Source organism: Eutrigla gurnardus (genome assembly GCF_963514095.1).
Source record: "Eutrigla gurnardus genome assembly, chromosome: 5".
Classification (NCBI taxonomy): domain Eukaryota; kingdom Metazoa; phylum Chordata; class Actinopteri; order Perciformes; family Triglidae; genus Eutrigla; species Eutrigla gurnardus.
The window spans coordinates 1,634,081-1,653,700 of record NC_139919.1 but is presented as its reverse complement, the minus strand read 5'-3'; the positions used below and the strand labels follow the sequence as shown (position 1 = coordinate 1,653,700).

Here is a 19,620-nt window from a genome sequence, read left to right as displayed (position 1 = left end):
CCAATTGGATAAATAGGATTTAAACCAGCTTAATGCGGTTTCTTATTTTTCCAGTCTACATATTAGAATCTCATGGTTAATGGTGTCGAAGGCAGCACTAAGATCTAGCAGGACAAGTACAGAAACCAGTCCTTTGTCAGAAGCAATAAGAAGGTCATTTGTAATTTTCACCAGAGCTGTCTCTGTACTATGATGTACTCTAAATCCTGACTGGCAGTCCTCAAGTAGACTGTTATTGTTGAGAAAGTCACACGCTAAAACCCCTGGATCTAGAGTAGGCTTCTTAAGAAGAGGTTTAATTACAGCTACTTTAAATAACTGTGGCACATAGCCTGTTAATAAAGACACATTGATCATATCTAATAAGGACACGCTAACTAAGGAAAGACGAGGACATGTAAAATCAAAATACAATATTAGTAATTTTTCTGTATTTTATTTTTCAACTTGAAATAGTCTTGTTCTTTCGTTATAAACATATAAACACCATGGAAGCACTTCGTCATCCATGACATCTGTACAGTCAATGCACAAACAGAAGGCAGAATTTGCATCACACAGTCCATTCAAACTGCAAAAAAATGTTCAGCTCCGTTGTTGAACATTCACCGTCACTTCACAATGATTCATATTCATGTTCATGACTTGAACCTTTCACCGTATTTGTGGAATAGCGGGTCCATCCTTAACCCAGACACTGTAGGGTTCTCCAGGGCAGAGCCGTCCGGACACATGACCAAGGACATCCTGGTTTAGGCAACCAATGGGATTCCTTCAAAAAGCTAGAGGAAATGTCATTCAGCTGCTTTTGGGGTGGCAATTCTTTGCAATGAAAATGTTTTCCTAAAAATTTAAAAACAAGGATGCAGTCCCAAAAGTACTAAAACAATAGGAGTATTGCCATCTCTCATATTTCGTTTCAATCTAGCAGTTTGTTTCCACACAGCCTTGACAAGGAGACACTGACAGGCAGTGAAGCTCCAGGAGATACTGAGAAGCAGTGAAGCTCCAGGAGATACTGAGAAGCAGTGAAGCTCCAGGAGACACTGAGAAGCAGTGAAGCTCCAGGAGACACTGAGAAGCAGTGAAGCTCCAGGAGATACTGAGAAGCAGTGAAGCTCCAGGAGATACTGAGAAGCAGTGAAGCTCCAGGAGACACTGAGAAGCAGTGAAGCTCCAGGAGATACTGAGAAGCAGTGAAGCTCCAGGAGATACTGAGAAGCAGTGAAGCTCCAGGAGATACTGAGAAGCAGTGAAGCTCCAGGAGATACTGAGAAGCAGTGAAGCTCCAACTACAGTTAAACATTTGGTGAGTTTTCTACTTTGGGAACTGCAGAATACATAGATGGGTGTATACTTGTTATATCTTTGATTGCTGTATTTTAATGTGATATTTCTGTCAGGTCGCCATCATACACGCGAGAGGGATGGGAATAATATCAAACCAAAAACAATCTTTGTCACAGGGCAGAAGTGGCCGATGTTGTGGAGTGATGCAGCAGTTGTGTTAGCAGCCTTTATGCTGCTAGGCTAACTACAGCTCTCAACATGACCAAGCCATGCAGGCACATGACATTTGCATGGAAGTGTTGTGATTGGTGTCCAGGTCAGGCTGGTTGACTAACCAGTACCCGTACAATGTAATCCACGTGATCCAGCAGCTGCCCTGGCAGCCAGGCTTCGAGTCTTGATCCAATCAGCCCAACATGCAACAAGGACTTCTGCTCCACAATCAACCGCCAGCTCCAGAACATCTCCATCTCTGTCGGTCTTGACTTTCCATTTCGTGCTTGCTGAGGTAAAATGCAAAGCCATGACACATAGCGTCCACCAGCCAGAGCCCCCAATCCTACTGCATGCTGAAGGAACAAAAGAAACTCAAACAGAACTAACGAGCAGATTTCCTTTGACATTTCTGTCCGATTGGTCACGTGTGGTAGAGGTAGGCAGTCTGTGGCAGTGGACAGGTGAAAGGTCAGACTAACAACCCGGCAGCTGAGTTCTGCCGTCAATAACGGAACAGGACTTTATTAAAGACGGCTCTGCATTCCTAACTACCTCAGATTGGAAGCAAATGTTTTCATTCACAAAATGAAAATGTACTTCATGCTGAATCTTAGTTTCTGTCATCTGAATGATTTCCTGATCTGATTCTATTTGAGAATGTATGGTTTATTTGGCTCAAATAACACAAGTTCAAGTTCAGATATATGCCATATTTCTAGTTCAAATTCTCCATGAGACCCTACATTTCTGTCTTTTTTCCCAAGTGAAAGCATTTTCAGTCAGTAGGCAGGACTGTCATCTGTTGGGAGCCCTCCTTATACAATGGTTTTGGGCATCTAGATGTAATCATCATCCACAGGTTCTCCTGGTGTATCACAGTGATGGAGGAAAAGGACCACCACCCTCTGAAACACTCCTCGCTTGCTCTGCCGGCGCTCTGAGATCTCCTCCCCGATGGTCTCCATGCAGATGTCGGCAGACAGCTGGCCTTTCCGCCTGGGTGCGTAGATGGTGGCTGCCATGCAAACACAACAGAGAGGAACACATATGGTTACTGTATATGCTCGTCTTTGTTACAGGGATAACGTTTAGAAAGTGTCAAAGCAGTACTTTAAGTTTGTGTATGTGTGAGCAGCTCTGCTAGAGGACTAAATGGGTGGGGAGCCAAGAGGACGCTTTGGGTCCAGGTCAAGGATTAGCTAGCATAGCTAACTAGAAGGTTGGAGTCAACACATGCAGTTAGAAGCAGATTAAAGCAGGACAGGAACCGCTGTGAGTTGGTCCTGGATCAGCAGAACTCCATTCAGAACCAGGAAAACAACGGGGCGACTCAGAGACCAGATGTTCTGATAAATGAGACTCAGCCTCTTTTCTGAATCTGTCCCAGCGTCTCCTGTAATCCATTATACATGATCCACCAGAGACCACGTGGTGAAGTCTGGTTGTGCCGCCTTTCTCAGGAACTCTTCACAAACACCAACTCAACCAGAGCTTTCTACACTTAGTGTGGGGTCTTCCTGATTTCAGCAGCTTCCCCTCATCAACTTTTCACAGAAATTCATCTGGATTTATTATAATTTAGTGTATTTTTGTTCTGGAAGCCTCTCTGTCTCCCTGCTGCAGTACCACTCTCCACCTGAACCTTTACGGATGTGCCAGCAGGGTAATATTTAAAAAAAAGAGTAATATTAGGTTGCAAATATCAAGTTAACTATGAAAGAAATCACATAAACTCAAGCATAGGAGACATGAGAATACTGCATAACATTCACATTTTAATGAATACATATTCATACTTTTAGTTATTAGGAAAACCAATCGTTCTGCCACTATTCCATTACTTTGGCTGACGTTTGAGATTTGTGCCGTGGCATGTGTTGTGTGTTGGTATGGCGATATGGAGGTATTATATGTATTGAAGTCACAATGTTGTATGGTTACACTAGAAAGGACAGATAGATTGATTGACTGCACTCACTGCTTTCATCGTCCTCAAAGTCATAGCGGGCGTAGCTGTTGGGATCAGCAGCTTTCAGTGTCCTCAGCCAGGGCAGGTCTGTTATCATGCTGTAGGGGGCGCCATCCACCACTCCTGAACGACAGCATCATAGAAGACAAGTAACCAACCTCAATCATCTGAAATGTGTCCCATTTGTTTGACAGCCTGTTCAAAAAGACACACTTATGCAATCCTGCTGATGCGAACTGGCAGGAGTTTGGGCAATGTAATTTTGAATTAAATCATTTAATGGTCTGCTTCTGAAGAACGGGAGCTGCCCAGCATCGCCCTGCATCGCCCAGCATCCCTCAGCGGGCAGCGAGGAGAGCCAGCATCATCTCAAAACTAACTTGGTGAAATAAGTTGATTAAAAATAAACGAGGGTTACTGATTGTTGTAAAGACTAACCATGACAGTTTATTTTTGATTATATATATATTTTTATAGTTTTTACACTACCACCAAGTGGCAAGCCATTGCAAGTGCAAAAAAACCCAAGTTAAACCAACATGGCCGACAGACAGCCAGAAACACCAAGTTACTCATTTTCTTCTGTTCCGAACTTCTATAAAAAGAGACCCTTGCAGGTAAGAAAAATATGGTGACATCAAGTAACATCTAAGGAGTCATCCAATTGCTAAATTGTTGAAGTATTGATTTTATATTGGGAGGAAATTGTGATTAATCACATGTCCACTAAAGTGTACATCATGCATCACAAGCTATATTTAAAGTACAATTCATAGGCTCCAATTAGTCTATTACTGCTGCTGTTCTTGAAAACCAACTTGTTTATAATAATAATAATAATAATAATACATTTATTTTGTATAGCGCTTTTCAAGGGATCTCAAAGACACTTTACATATACGGTTAAAAATCAATACATTTAAAACAAGTACTATTAAACACAGGGAGGCTACAAGTGAGTGCATTAAAACAAGCAGGTTATTCTTAAGTAGATAAGTTAAAAAGATGTACTGTGAAGTTATAAAACGGTTAAAAACAAGTAATATAAAGTTATAAAACGGTTGAAGAGCAGGCACATTTAAGAACAAGTTAGTGATGCAGTACAGATGAAGTAGTAGATTAAGGGGGGTTGAAGGCAATTCTGAAGAGGTGGGTTTTGATGAGTGATTTGAAGGTGGTCTGGTCGGTGCAGGCTCAGATGTGTGGGGGTAGTGAGTTCCAGAGGGAGGGGGCAGCAATTGAGAAGGCTCTGTCGCCCCAGGTATGGTGTTTGGTCCTGACAGGTGGGGAGAGGAGGTTTGTGTCGGAGGAGCGAAGGTTACGGGGGGGAGAGTGGTGGTGGAGCAGGTTGGTGAGGTAGGAAGGGGCCTGGTTTTGGAGGGCTTTGTGGGTGAGGAGGAGTACTTTGGGGAACAGGGAGCCAGTGGATATTTAGCAGAACAGGGGTGATGTGGTCACGGGAGCGGATGTAGGTGAGGAGGCGGGCAGCAGAGTTTTGGATGTATTGCAGTTTGTCGAGGATTTTGGCAGGTGAACCGTAGAGGATGCTATTGCAGTAGTCTATTCTGGATGTGATGAATGCATGAATCAAAGTTTCGGCAGCAGAGAAGGTGAGTGATGGGCGGAGACGGGCAATGTTCTTGAGGTGAAAAAAGGCAGTCCTGGTGGTGTGATTGATGTGTTGTTGAAATGTGAGGTTGCTGTCGAAAATGACTCCAAGGTTGCGCAGGTGTAGGGACGGGGACAGAGTGGAGTTGTCGACGGAGAGAGTGAAGTTGTGGGTGTTTTTGATGAGGGATTTGGGGCCGATGATTATCATGTTTGTTTTGTCACAGTTGAGTTGAAGGAAGTTGTTTTGCATCCAGGTTTTTAATTCAGTGAGGCAGGTGGTCAGAGTGGAGTAGGTGGCTGTGGTGATGGATTTGGTGGAGATGTAGATCTGGACGTCGTCAGCGTAGCACTGGAAGTGGAGACCATGTTTGCGAATAATGTTGCCAAGGGGGAGGATGTAGAGGATGAAGAGAAGAGGATCAAGCACCGAACCTTGGGGGACGCCTTGGGACAGAGGAACAGTGGAGGAAGTGCAGTTATTAATGCTGATGAATTGCTGTCTGTTGGTGAGGTAGGAGCGGAGCCAGGAGAGTGCAGTGCCAGTGATGTTGTAGTAGTTTTCCAGACTGGAGAGGAGAATGGAGTGGTTGATGGTGTCGAAGGCTGCAGTGAGGTCAAGCATGATGAGGATGGTGAAGTGGCCGGAGTCAGAGGAGAGGAGGAGGTCGTTGGTGACTTTTAGGAGGGCTGTTTCGGTGCTGTGTTGTGGGCGGAATCCAGATTGAAATGGTTCATACAGGTGATTAGAGGAGAGGTGGGTTTTGAGTTGAGCAGCGACGACACGTTCCAGAATTTTTGACAGAAAGGGAGGATTGGAGATGGGCCGGAAGTTGGACATGATGTCGGGGCTGAGACCTGAGCTGTGTTTCAATAACAGTTTGAGTCGCCCTCGCTCACTTGCCCTAAGCACTTGCCCTCGGGGGAATCCCCGCCGCCATCTTAAGGGCTGTTCCATTTCCCTGAACAGCTGAAGTGAACTCCGTGAGATCGACCCTTGAGGGCTGAGTGATCGAGTGAACAACGATGGCCATTTCAGAGCTGTATATCACCCACAATGCATTGCAGTGGTGCACGAAAAATATGTCCATGCGGTGGCGATAATGAACCTCAAACACCAGTGTCTGCTGTCTATTCACCACGAAGGAAGAAGAAGAAAGTAGAAAATGAATTAAATTTAATTCATTTTCTTAAATTGTGCAATTAGACTGTCTGTTGCAGAGTTATGGCAGAGCCCAACGTTTACAAGTGTAAGTATATAAGCCAATGTATTGCCATCAAGCGTAGAATACGTCTTCGTCTCAATGAAATTAGTCTCCGCATATTTTGTGTAATTTGGAATAGGCAGTATAGCGCTACTCCAACAACGTGTGGTTGATCCATGATTGTCTGGGCTGTTAGTGAACGAGGGCAGGTGTGTTTCATTTACCTCTTTCACTCCCCCTCCGCCCTCTTTCCCTCCGCCCTCCAAGTGACCTCCGTGTGACGTCATAGCAAGGGCTGAGGGCAAGTGAGCGAGGGCGACTCAAACTGTTATTGAAACGCAGCTCTGGCTTCTTGAGGATGGGGGTGACAGCAGCAAGTTTGAGTGGAGTGGGGACAGAGCCAGAGATGAGGGAGGAATTTATGATTTTGACGAGGAGTGGGGTGACGGATGGAAGACAGGTTTTGATGAGAGCTGATGGGATGGGATCTAGGGTGCAGGTGGAGGTTTTCCTGCCGTTGGTGAGTTGAGGTAGGTCCATGGGAGACAGCAGGGAGAACTGTGACAGGCACTGAGAGAGTGAAGGGGTGGGATCCAGTGATGGGGTTGAGGGAGCCAGGGAGGTGGTCAGGTTGCTGTAGATGTTGTTGATTTTATTTTGGAAAAATGACAGAAAGGAGTTACATGTTTCCACTGTGAAAGCTGTAGAGATGTTATCCCGGGGGTTGAGAAGTTTGTTGATCGTGGAAAAAAGAGTCTTGGGGTTGTTGGAGCCGGAGTGTATGAGGTGTGAGTGGTAAGTGTACCGGGCTGTGTTGAGAGCAGTTTTGTATATTTATGTTTTTAGAATGTGATTTGAAGTTTTTGTAAATCTTTACATTTTGTTAAGAGCAGCGTAATAGACGGGCCTACAGGACAGTGGAGGAATTACCACAGTCAAGTGCGGAGGATGATGATGCTAGTAGCAATAAGGAGGAAGGGCTGCCAGAACAGGAAGGGTTAGCAAATGCTAGCAGTAGTGACAGTGGACTTGAGGACACTGAATCTGGAAAGGATGCTGAGGAAGATGAGGATGAGGGAGCTGAGGATGCAAATGATGGTGAGGGAGTTGAGGCTGAGGATGCATCACCTAACAGAGCTCAAGAGAAAAGGACAGGCATTGGCCTTATAAAACAGTATGTAGAGGAGGTTTCCTTGCAGTAAAGCTTGCCATAAAAACATTCAGTGTAAGTCAGTGCTGGATGAATCGTGAGCAAGAGACTTGGGAATCTATCTATATTAATCTTGGGAATTCCTCAATTGTGTTTTAGTTATGCATGCATAAATTACTTTATAGTTCACATGAAAATTTCCCATTTCAATACACTATATCATATAATTTTATTCATTTGTTTGTTAAATACGTTTCTACAAAAATGCATGCTGTCCACCTGAGTGTACATGTAATTCTATCACATGTATTTTATCTTTATTAAAGTTCAAACCTTGTTTTTCATGCCTGAAGATGACTAAAAACATCCTGACTGAGGTTGTCATAATTCATGCATGAAAGGGTGTACTAAGCAGCACAGTCAGTAAATCAGTCTGTATGGATCTCTGAATGAATGTTGGTCATTGTTTTTGCATCTGCTGTTTTACATGGATGAGACTCAGAGGGAATGGATGGTGCACAGGGGGGCGGGGCTTCCAATGTGATGGGTGAACCTGGCTGAGGGAGTCTCAGCGGGACTCCCTCGCTCTCAGCTCAGCAGCAATGTGACCACGCTGTGTTAGCGCTGCTTGTAGCTGAGCTCATCTCCAAATGGTGGATTCTGCATCGATTATTCTTGTGTTGAGCTAATAATGGATAGTGAGAGCTCTCATTTCTCTGAAGATCTGTGTGTCCAATTCAGGTTTCATTGGCGGAGCTCAGGGGCCGGGGGCGGGGCTTCAGCCTGAACTCAAGTGTCCCCGCTGTAAACACGTGAACATTGCTGTGTCATAGTGTGCAGTAATGTCCCAGTCCCTCCAGCCCGGGGCTCAGTGACGGCACGTCACGATTCTATACGCTGCTGCTTCACTCACGCAATTCTTATCTCGCAAATTACACCCACACAAATGAGCTGACCATGCTAGCTAGCTAACTGGAGCAGCGTCAGCTGATTGGCTAGCTGCAGGTGATGTGGGTGATTGATGGATGTGCTTTATATACTCCACAGTAGGCGGTGGCGAGGGAGGAGGGGCAAGCGTACAGCGGTTAGACTAAAATAAAGACTGAAATCATCTCAGCCTGTATGCTCGTGTCCCGTGAGCTAAAGGAAGCCAGGGCAGCAGTCCACGCAGCCGCACACGGGGACTAGAAAAGACTAGAAATGTGTGAGTGTCTTACCCTCCAGTGTATAGATGTCCCGGCCCCAGGGGTATCTGGGAAACTTCTTCACATCCTCTTCTGTCCTGGTGGCCTCGGGGAAGAACTCGTACTTGATCAACTCTCTGAGGAAGACATGCACACATCAGTTTGTGATCATGTTCAAACTCAGATTGGGCCTAATTGACGATGTGGAAAGTTTGCATTCGATTTGACATTACTTTACGTTCTCCACATAACAGTACGACCCCATCACCAAATGTGAGCTCAATGAGAAAACATATTTCATTCACACTGAGTGTCACTTAAAACTGCACATAATAGGAATCATAAGAACACATTGCATTAGCCTCTCCAGGTGTCCCAACAGCAGCCTGTTTTCAGCTTGGATGTAGCTGATGGGAACAAACCCACACAGTAGGGGTGCAGAAAATAATCGATTCAAAGATGCATCGAGATGCTTAATGGGACGATTCTGAATCGATGCAGTAACGTCACATAATCGATTTTTTTATTGCGTTTCCCGTTTCAATAAAGTTGTAAAGTTCAAGTTGCATTGTGGGTGAAGGACGGACAAGCGAGCGAACACCGTAAAGCCACCATCATAACATGGAGGAACGCAGTAGCGGTAGCCAATGTGCGATAAAAAAAAATCCATACAATTTAAAAGCGGATATCTGGGAACATTTCGGATTTAATGAAGCTGCTGGGACGCGACGACAACTGGACAAGACCCATGCTGTTTGTAAACTTGCCACGCTAAAATCAAATACTTCGGTAACACCGCTAATATGAGGAACCACATTAGCCGATGGCACGATGAGCTAACGTTAGCCTCTGGTCACAACGGAAAGAAAACTACTGAGCCAGCACAGCCAAAGATCGACGAGTCCGTGAGAAAGCCATCCAAGTCCGAGAGAGCCCAGAGGATACCTCGGTGTGTAGGAGCTTTCATAGCGAAGGACTTACGGCTTTATAGCGTCGTCATTAACGTGAATGAGGAATTCAAATTAAAACACGTTGGTAGGCTTGGCCTATAATTATATTTTTCTTTACAAGTTAATGTAACAAAACATGTGAAATTTGTTAACATCTTAATTTAAAAGCAGCTTTCTAAATAAAGAGTTCATATTTATTTACATTTACATTTAGCAGACGCTTTTGTCCAAAGCGACTTACAATAAGTACATTTGTCAAAAGAAGGAAACAAAGAAACCACAACGTATCATTGCCGATAAATTAAGAGCTAAAAGTAGAACAAGTGTTAGGTCCTCATCTGAGTAAACTAGTAGTTCAAGAGCAACAGTGCTATGATCAGAGTGCTATAGGTAAGGTTTTTTTTTGTTTGTTTGGTTTTTTTTTGGGGGGGGTGGGGGGAGGTAATGCTAGTCGAGGTGAAGTCTGAACAGGTGAGTCTTGAGCCTTTTTCGGAAAATGGCAAATGACTCAGCTGTCCTGACATTAGTCGGGAGTTCGTTCCACCACTGAGGCGCCAGAACAGAGAAGAGTCTGGACTTTGATGAGCGACATTTGTTTGATTTCAGCGATGGTGGTACCAGCCGGCCAGCTGAAGTAGAGGAGCGAAGTGCTCGCTTCTGACTGTTTGTTTTAATTGATGAAAAAGCCATGTGTGGTAATATAGAAAATTGAGGATGAAATGTATTGAGATGCATCAAGAAGATGCATCAAGAAGATGCATCGAGATGCATCGTAGAATCGAATCGAATTGTGGGGGCAGTGAAGATGCACACCTCTACCACACAGGTTAGAAAGATGAAGTGCTGGGTGTTGCTTTGACAGAATTGAGCAGATAATAAAAGTCCAAATGTGTTTTGTTTTAAAGGGCTGTACACAGCATGGCAGCAGATTGTGGAGTCTTAGAGTTAGCGCCTGGCGGGTGTTTACATTCATGTCTGTCCAAAATATTATCACTTCATCATTATATTCTCTTAGACATTTGTGTGAAATTGTGTGCAGTCTTGAGTCAGACTAACCTTTGACCACCAAAATCACTTCCGGTGGACCACAGGGACTTTGTGCCAAATTTAAAGAAATTCCATCGAGGCAGTCGTAAGGCAGAATGCTTTTTCATCTTTGATCAAACTGCCAGTATAATCTGTGCATTTCACTCTGCAGCTCCATGTAAAGGCTCATGCACCTGCATTCATAGAGCGGTTCTCGTCTGTCGGACCATTCAGAGTGCTGTACACACCCATCCATACGCTGACGGCAGAGGCTGCCATAGGACACTCTGCCATGTGGACTGGAGGAGCAGGGGATCAGAAACTAAACCACCCAAATTAAGTTTTAAGGACAAAACATAATCTCATTTGCCTATTCATTCATTTTGGACCAAAAGTACTGAAATTGTGAATAACCTGGTTTGTTAGCATTGTGATATTCAGAGAACCATCGTGTTTCAAGAAAGCGTTGAGGCTCCATGTGTGAATGGCTGGTCATGGTGGGGAAATGAACCTCGTTGTTCTAGCACTCTCTCGTGAAGGAAAGGAGTGTTCACACAGAAGAGCTGAGGTGGATGGGACGCCCCACTCCTCACAGATGTACTCACTGGCTGATGTTGGCGATGGTGTCCATCCAGCTTCGAATGCGAACCTTGTTGCGTATGTTTGGAGGGTTGCTGAACTCGTGCACTATAGCGATGTGGTAGGGATAGGGCCCCTGGAAGAGCTGGCGCTCCAACGCTACCGAGTCGATCTGGAGAGAGGGGACGGACACAAGAACAACATGTCAGCATGATGGGAAGTGTCTGCATACCGTAGCTACGCTGCGTACCAGGTGCTGCATGAAACTGGCCTTCAAACTAATGACCCCATGCAGACATTTTAACATGCCTTAATAGTGAGTAAAGTGGATCAATTGGCAGCAGTATTTTATTCTGGTAGCAACTCAGTTCTAAAAAGCGGTGGGCTGAGGCAATGTTATCACAGAAGATGCAAGTTGGCCAATAAAAAGTGAGGGTGACCATGCGGACCACCAAGCTGAATAACGAAGCAGGGAGACTGAATCTCAAATGTTCAGGGAATATGTGATTTTCTAGTTACTGAGAAATCCGAGCTACAAGATTGTTCAAAACTGTAGAAGTTATTAACAAAAAATGAGGCCCTCGCTCGACAGGGATCGACCCGCCTATGGAACCCACCGCCTAAAAATGGATTAAAATGCTGACGTAGTGTTTGTCCAATCACAATCAAGTATATGGAACCAAATGCAACCTTTACATTATAACATTGACACTAAATGCAACCGTTACTGTTGTAGATTAGAATCATGGATGCAGAAGCCCATTCCCGTTCTGCCAATAGACTTTCCATTGGGATGATGTCAAGCACTTCAAAATTACTTCCCTCATAGAAAACCTTCATGGTTCACACATTCAGAATAGAAAGAGCAACGACTCAGATAGGGAACATGCTTTTTGAGCTGCAGAAACGGATAACATCACAGATGACCAACCTGGTGCATAGGGCGCATGTAGATGATGCGGTTCCTCTCAGGAGGCATTCTCAGGATCTGATCCAGGACCTGTTCCATGTCCAGCTTCTTACACTGAGCGTAATCAAACCGGTTCACTATGGGTGCGCTTTCTACCCGCAGCTGCTTCAAAACTCGACATCTGGTGGCTGGTGGAGACAGAGGAGAGACCACGACTTTCAACTGCCGGGGCTTTTAAAACTGGACTATACCACTTTCACACAAATCCCTTCTAATGAAGGAGAGAAATTAACATGTACATGTTTGACTCATTTATATCATCACAGGTTACTGACTAGAAACACGTCTGCTAAAATAATATATAATAATAATAATAATAATAATAATGTACATGTGCTGTTGTCTGCGTGTTACCATGAATGAACATCATCTTGGGGCAGTCCTTGAGGACCAGGTCAGTGATTCCACAGTTGGTCAGAGTGATGCCCACCAGGTTCTTACTCTTCAGAGACAAAATCTGCCGAGCAAAAGCATGTCATTCTGTCAGGATACCCAGAATGCAGCTGTGCACTTCCTCACATGTGACTCAATGGAGCTCAGCTCACATTGCTTGTGTCCACTAAAACCATTTACAACGAAAAAGCAACAGAGCAGCCATTGATTTATTCCCAGGGTTCGAAACAAACATGTAAAACTGTGACTGACTGACTGACTGACTGACTGACTGACTGCCCCCCCCCCCCCCCCCCCCCGGTAGAAGACCTGAAGAGTTTACTTCAGTTACTACAAGGTTACTAATGTGGAGGTTACATCCATGTACAGTAATAAAGTACCACTGTATCCACTAAAAGTCTGTGTGTGTGTGTGTGTGTGTGTGTGTGTGTGTGTGTGTGTGTGTACCTGTGTGTGGTCGTCCTCAGTGACGGGGTCCGAGGTGCTAGTTGACTTGTCAGCCATTCGTTTCCTCCTCACCGATACTCTCGGCCTGGCTCTGGAAAGATCTTAGAAACACAACAAGTAACAATACCACCTTAAAAAACACACAGGTACACACACTGTCATGAACTGCTAAAGAGAATTGTGTTCTTTAGGAACAACATCAATTCAGCACTACCCTCCTACAACACTGTCCGTCTCAGGATGGACAGTCAAACTAACCTAAATCAATGACGCAGAACCAGAACTATGGATGTATAATAGGGGTGTCACGATTCTCCAAATACTCGATTCGATTTGATTTTCGATTTTAGGGTCACGATTCGATTCGGTTCTCGATTTTTTTCTTTTTCTTACAGCACAGATGCCTATGCCATTTTCAGACTAGTCTAGTCTACGATCATTGGTTTTATTCATCAAATTTTGTACAGTAAATCTTATTTCAAAAGTTGGGCTACATATAAGTGATGCAATTTCCATAATGTATCACATTAGGCACTAATGGTCAAATTTAAATTATTTATTTGCAATATAAAAGTAACAATCTTGTTTTCAACAACAAAAACAAACAACAATGAGAGGTCACAGAGGTGCCTGGCTGCCATCTAGTGACTCTTTTTTGGTTACAGCAAACTACTTTTAAAATCTCTTCATACATGGAGGGAACCACTTTTGTTGTAAGATGCGACCTGCTGGGCATACTGTAGCGTGGCTCAAGTACGCTAATTAAATGTTTAAATCCCGTGTTTTCCACCACCGAGTAAGGCTGCAGGTCTGCTGCTATAAATAGCCCTATAGCGCTAGTTATAGCTTTTGCGCGAGCTGAGGTCTGTGGAAGTTTTATTGCAAACGAGGATTGAATAGTTGGCTGGACCAGTGATGGTGCTTTCCCAGCTGTCAAATCTACATCTTTGTGATGCCGGCGAATGTGTCCTGCCATGTTCGTAGTGTTTCCCGTGGCCGGGTATGGTACACGCGCATAGCATATCTTACACACTGTGGTCTTCTTGTCAACAACGCGAACGTCGTCGACATAACTCACCGGGAACGCAAAGTATTTCCATACATGTGATTTAAGAGAAGCAGGAGCTGCTTCAAGCTCCGGTGCCGCGTCTCCTCTTTCATCTGCACTCGCCATCGTGTCATAACCTGCAGGATAGGTAACTAGCGGCGTCGGCTACAATGTGCTGCGTCATTTGCGTAACTTTGCGTAGTGTGCGTAGCTTTGCACACGGGGGGAGGGGGGATCGTCGATCCTCTCTTTGACTTCGATGCTCGAGATCGTGACGTCATTTCGATCGATTTCGATGAAAAATCGAAATCGTGACACCCCTAATGTATAAATATGAAAAGACCAGCCTCCATTTCCCATGATGCCTGCCTCCCAAGTACTTGACTAATTTTTTGCTGTTCCAAAATATAAAAGTAACATCTGTTAGTGTTTGTAGTGTAAAGTGTCTTCAAAACATGGTGGTTTATGTTGCTAATTGTCATCACAGTGCTGGTTTAGAGTTTTAACAAGTCTCTGGAAGTGGAGATAGTTGCCTGAAGCCTCAATAAGTGAGGCGAGAGATTGGTTGGATGAGGGAAAGAACATGAAGGTAAGCCAATGACTCGCCAGCCCCGCTGACCTGACACATACGCGCAGTTGACCTATTTAAAAAGGTAAAAACCTTGAATTTCAGTGACATGTTTGCACCCATGATTGCAGTATATTTTTATATGAAAGATTATTGACATTGGTGCAAATCTGCCAGCATATTTGCCAATAAATAAGTCAATTTTGGGCGATGAAAAACATCTGACTGACAAATGGCTGGGCTTTAATGGTCTTCTTTCAGTCCGTCTTTCACATTCTTCATCAAAATCTGGCGCTTACATTACCCACAATGCAAGCCAACTGCCAACAGATGTGTTTTGCTATTGCTGCAGCCTTGAGCCGCTAGCCTCAAACAGAAACAAAGAGTGTGCTACAGAGGTCTGGTAAACTCATTTCAGATGGTTTTCATCTTCAGACCCAACCTACGCTGACTCAGCAGGAAGTGTCATCACCTTGAACACATTGCAGGGAGATGGACATTAAAGTAGGGATGCTTAAAGACAAGTGGTGGGCCCACTGACACTACAGACCTGTTACAGACCAGTGGGACCCACTGACACTACAGACCTGTTACAGACCAGTGGGACCCACTGACACTACAGACCTGTTACAGACCAGTGGTGGGACCCACTGAGGCTGACATTGATCCTCCTCCGCTGACTACCTGATGTCGCCTGACAGACAGGAGGATGGAGTCTGTGATTGACGACCGAAAGTTCACAGCTTCAACGAGATTTCCAGAAACAGTATCACAAATAACATTTATCTAAGCCCAACAACACAAAATCTCTCTGCTAATGAAGTTGACTGGCCGTGATGCCAGTGCCAGGCCTGCTGGTAAACCAGTTAAACACTGGTAACGCCCAATACCCCAAGCCTACAAACCATACCACGACTGGAAAGTGGGATCGGTGCATCCCTACTAGCTTTTCTATAATGCTCTAACATTAAATACAGCCATTAAAACTTGCTTATGTGGTTCCTGGCACTGAAAATTGACTTTTTATCTCTGTGGTCTCTATGGTCTGTGTATTTCACAGTTCCTGGATGTACTTACAAATGTGAGATTTATTTATTTGTTTGGTCTGATTAAACATCAATGTCGTAGTAGGACAGGAATCTTTAAAGGGTGAGTTAAACATAAAAGTTATATCAATTCTATGTTTTGCCTCTTCTTCTTTAGAGGGGGAAAGCTGAGCTTGATGTGCACCAACATAAAAACCACATGAAGGGTTCACTCCCCTGAGCTCTGCTTAGTGGACACATAGTGAATGTGTTCTGTGTTCAGTCTTACCTGTCTCAGATATCAGGGACACAGAGGACATACGAGTGCAAGACCGGGTCAAAGGCCGTCTAGGAACAAAGTCCTCCTCTCTGGCCTGACTCTGCTGTGAACCTGAACCGGCAGCAGGGGCTGGTTGTTTCTCTCCCTGTGCAGTCAGCAGTGCTGGTCTCCTGGGAGCATGGTTTACAGCAGGACCTTTAGGCTCTAGACCGCCACAGGCAGGACCAGAGTTCTGCTTCCCGCCAGTCCCAATCTGCGCTCCAGAGGGAGCCTCTGTGCTGTCATTAGTCCTACCAGTTCCTGCCGCTCTGTAAGTGGTTGTGGTTGCTCTGTGGGTGGTCCCCACTACCACCCTCCCACATCCTCCCACCTGCCTGGATGTGGCTGCTCCTGGTCCAATCCTGCCAACGGATCCAGTCACAGGCCTCACACCAGTCCTTGCTGCTGCCCCAGCACTCACAGTGGCCTGCACTGTCCCAGTGTCGGCCCCAGGTCTTGTAGTAGCCTCCACAGCCTCTTTGGCACTAGTCCTCCTCGTGTTCTCAGCAGCAGCCTTCATGTCGGCTTTAATCTGTTCACTGGTCACCTGGCAGCTCTTCTCACAGCTGCTTTGTAACACCTGAGCCTTTGTCTCCTCTACTGACACCGCCATTGATACAGCCACATTATTGCTCCGCCTCAGAGGAGTCTTCCCTTTACCTGGAAACACACACACATGGATGTCACACTGGTGGTATGAACCAGGGATTTCAACATCTTTACATTTAGGTGTGTTCAAACAAGAAAGAAAGGCGAAACATACTTTAGCGGTTCAGTCTATAGTACACATACAAGCCAATGTGCCATTTTGTGAGTGACTGCTGGGTGTGTTCTGTGTTGTGCTGACACCTTCGGTACAGGAAGCTGGTTGCTGCAAACAGGAAGCTGGCATTAGCTTTGAAACAAGGCCTTCCTCTTCCTCGCTGTCAGAATCTGAGATGACCAGTGGGGGCTTCGGGATGGTGACACCAGCTGGTCTACACTGTTGGACTAAACCACTTGGACCTTGAAGTAGGGACGACATAAGTAGACATAAAATTAATAAGCAAAGCTTTCCAAATGATCAAAATGGAGGTAAGAGCACAGAAAAGATGTTTGTCTAAACTACGTTGTCTTTACACCTGCTGAATATCCCCAAAAAAGAGCAGATCCAAACCTGCTTGCTCCTCATCAGGAGGTTGAGGTGCTCCAGCTGGACCACTGGGTCCTGGAGCCACATCAGCTTCTTCAGCTCTCTCCTCCGCTTCTACTCCTTTCAGCTCTATCTGAGGCTGCATGTTCTCCTCCTCTAACATCACCTCCTCCTCCTCCTCTTCTTCTTCATCTTCCATCCCGTTTACTTCCACTGGTGCTGTGAAAACAGATGTAAAGTTTATTTTTATTGTCACATACATTTGTAGACAGCACAACTTAGTGAACTTTAACTTGCATTTGAGGATTCAAGGAACATTTATTGTCATGTCGAGTTGGCCAAAGGAGTGCAGAGGCCCAATACCCAAATCTGGAGTCCGGCAGCCCCCTATCAGTGCTTTTATGGATGACTTAACAGTAACAACATTGTCAGTTGTTACTGCTGCTTGGACACAGGACGGGAATGGATGACTCCTCGTCCGGTCGCCAGAGTGAGGGGGTTTGAAGTTGAAAGACCCAAAACATCCGATGACCTCACTGTTGATGTGTCCAAGTGCATCTCTCGATGTATGTAGCTACCACGTCATTAAACACAGTGACACACAATGAAATGCACTTGGAGCCATTTACGACACAAATATGACAAACAAAATACAAACAGTTCTTTCTTGCAGTGTCATTTTTTATTCGCATCAGAAGAATTGTGACCAGCATCAAAAACAACAAATCTGGTCAGAAAACATGGCTGACATGCATAATGTGTGTATGTGCGTGTGAGTGACAGAGAGAGAGTGGTTGTTGCAGTCTGGAGAAAAAGTGAGGTGTCGATGGGGACTATCGCAGTGCTGATTTGCCTTGTGGATGCATCATGTGGAGTAATGTCCATGATGGAGAGGAGAGCGACCCCGGTGATACTTTCAGCTGTCCTAACTACCCGCTATACAGCTGCTCAGTATGCTCTCTATAGCCCCTCTGTAGAAGCTGGTGAAGTGGCTTTTCTCAGCTTCCTCAGGAAGTGGAGACGCTGCTGAGGTTTCTTAATGGTATCTTAGCACGCTCTGTTGTGTACCAGCTACTGGTTAACTTATCAATTAGCGTGCTTCAAACTTGTTCTTGTGAAATCCTTACTGTACTGATAGTGATATACTGTTGCACTTTCTTCCAACAAATGAACTTATTGTAAGTCACTTTGTATAAAAGTGTCTAAATTCCCTAAATGTAAATGTAAATGGTAGTGTTGAGGGACCAGGTCAGGTTCTCCGTGAGAGCCAGGTGAAGGGAGGTGGTGATTGCGTCATCGGTGGAACCGTTGGGTTGGTAGGCGAACTGCAGGGGGTCCAGGTTCATTGAGGTGCAGGTCACAGTTGACTTCTTGGGCAAGGTGATGATGGAGGTGGTCTTGAGGGATCAAGTTGCTGCTCAGGGAGGTGTTGAAGATGTCCAGTAGGACATCTGGCAGCTGTTCTGCACACCCCCTCAGCACTCTGCCAGGGATATTACCTGGACCAGCAACTTTGCATGGGTTGACTCTACGTAGAACTTGCATCCCCGCATGAAGACCAGTGTACAGTCTGACAATCGCACTGAGGATTTCATCCAGGTAGCTAACAGCGGTCAGGGTACCATCACTGAAGCATCGACAAACCGGTCATGCTACATGATGTTACACACATCTCTGCATGTTCTATGTACCTACGAAATGTCATGCATGTACAATAACGCTAAAAGTGGGGGATTTTACTTAGAAAAAGGTGCAAAATCAGTGACATTTTCAGTTAAATTCCAAATGCTGAAGAGACAATTTGCCACGGCCAGTCATTATAGCCATATCAGACATTTAAAGTCATCATGCTTGACAGATCCCCGCGACCCTGAATACAGGATAAGCGGTAGACAATGGATGGATGGATGGATGCTTGACAGATGTACAAAGTTTCATGACGTTGGGAATCTAGCAACCCACTGAAAAATCCATGCTAACAGCGTTAAACGCATCTTCACTATCTTCAACAGTAAGCAATGCATCAGCAACTTCTTGATGCTTCTCTGACAAAGAGAAGGTGGTTTGAGGTGGATCAGTTCAATATGTTAGGACGAGTGCATAAAAGTGTAAAAACATGATATTTCCTGTTACCAGTCGGTGGCACTCTGATTGTGAGTCAATATTGCAGTGCAGATGTGTTCAGGGTGGGACTCTTCTCAAACGTGAAGTTTAGAGCAGATCAGACAATGTAGACTGAAGTTATAACAGTTTTGTGGCAAAGGATCAAATTGGTAGCACGGTCATGGCTCCGGCCCAGCCACGCCCTTGTGACTTACTGTGGACCTTTTAATCACTTTTCATCTTTGAGGCCTTTAGAACAGACCAACAATGTAGGAGGAACTGGTTAAAATACAACTCCTGAAATTGGCCAAAAAAACCCAGCAAAAACTGCCAAAAATGCCCCAAATTGCTGATTTCCTGTAGTACCCCCGAGTGGTTGATTTGAAAGAAACTTACAGACTATGTTCCAAGTAGATATGTCAACATATGTGTCAAGGT

General features: G+C 44.9%; 1 protein-coding gene and 1 long non-coding RNA gene across 2 annotated transcripts in view; one reads left to right on the top strand and one right to left on the bottom strand.

Moving 5' to 3' along the window:
* LOC311013493 overlaps positions 1-9,862 on the top strand; it is a 61,932-nt gene extending 52,070 nt beyond the window's left edge. The window contains exon 3 of the long non-coding RNA XR_014597149.1: positions 9,760-9,862. This is a non-coding gene — a long non-coding RNA (uncharacterized lncRNA). The remainder of the gene's footprint in view (positions 1-9,759) is intronic.
* The window catches only part of fbxo38 (F-box protein 38), a 38,431-nt gene continuing 19,244 nt past the window's right edge, over positions 434-19,620 (bottom strand). Inside the window, exons 12-21 of the mRNA XM_084009530.1 lie at positions 17,104-17,298; positions 16,797-16,952; positions 15,918-16,607; positions 12,988-13,088; positions 12,502-12,604; positions 12,109-12,275; positions 11,204-11,349; positions 8,656-8,759; positions 3,485-3,598; positions 434-2,521 (exon numbers count right to left, since the gene is read on the bottom strand). Of these exons, the coding sequence (XP_083865656.1) occupies positions 2,343-2,521; positions 3,485-3,598; positions 8,656-8,759; positions 11,204-11,349; positions 12,109-12,275; positions 12,502-12,604; positions 12,988-13,088; positions 15,918-16,607; positions 16,797-16,952; positions 17,104-17,298 (1,955 nt within the window). The 3' untranslated portion in view covers positions 434-2,342. The remainder of the gene's footprint in view (positions 2,522-3,484; positions 3,599-8,655; positions 8,760-11,203; positions 11,350-12,108; positions 12,276-12,501; positions 12,605-12,987; positions 13,089-15,917; positions 16,608-16,796; positions 16,953-17,103; positions 17,299-19,620) is intronic.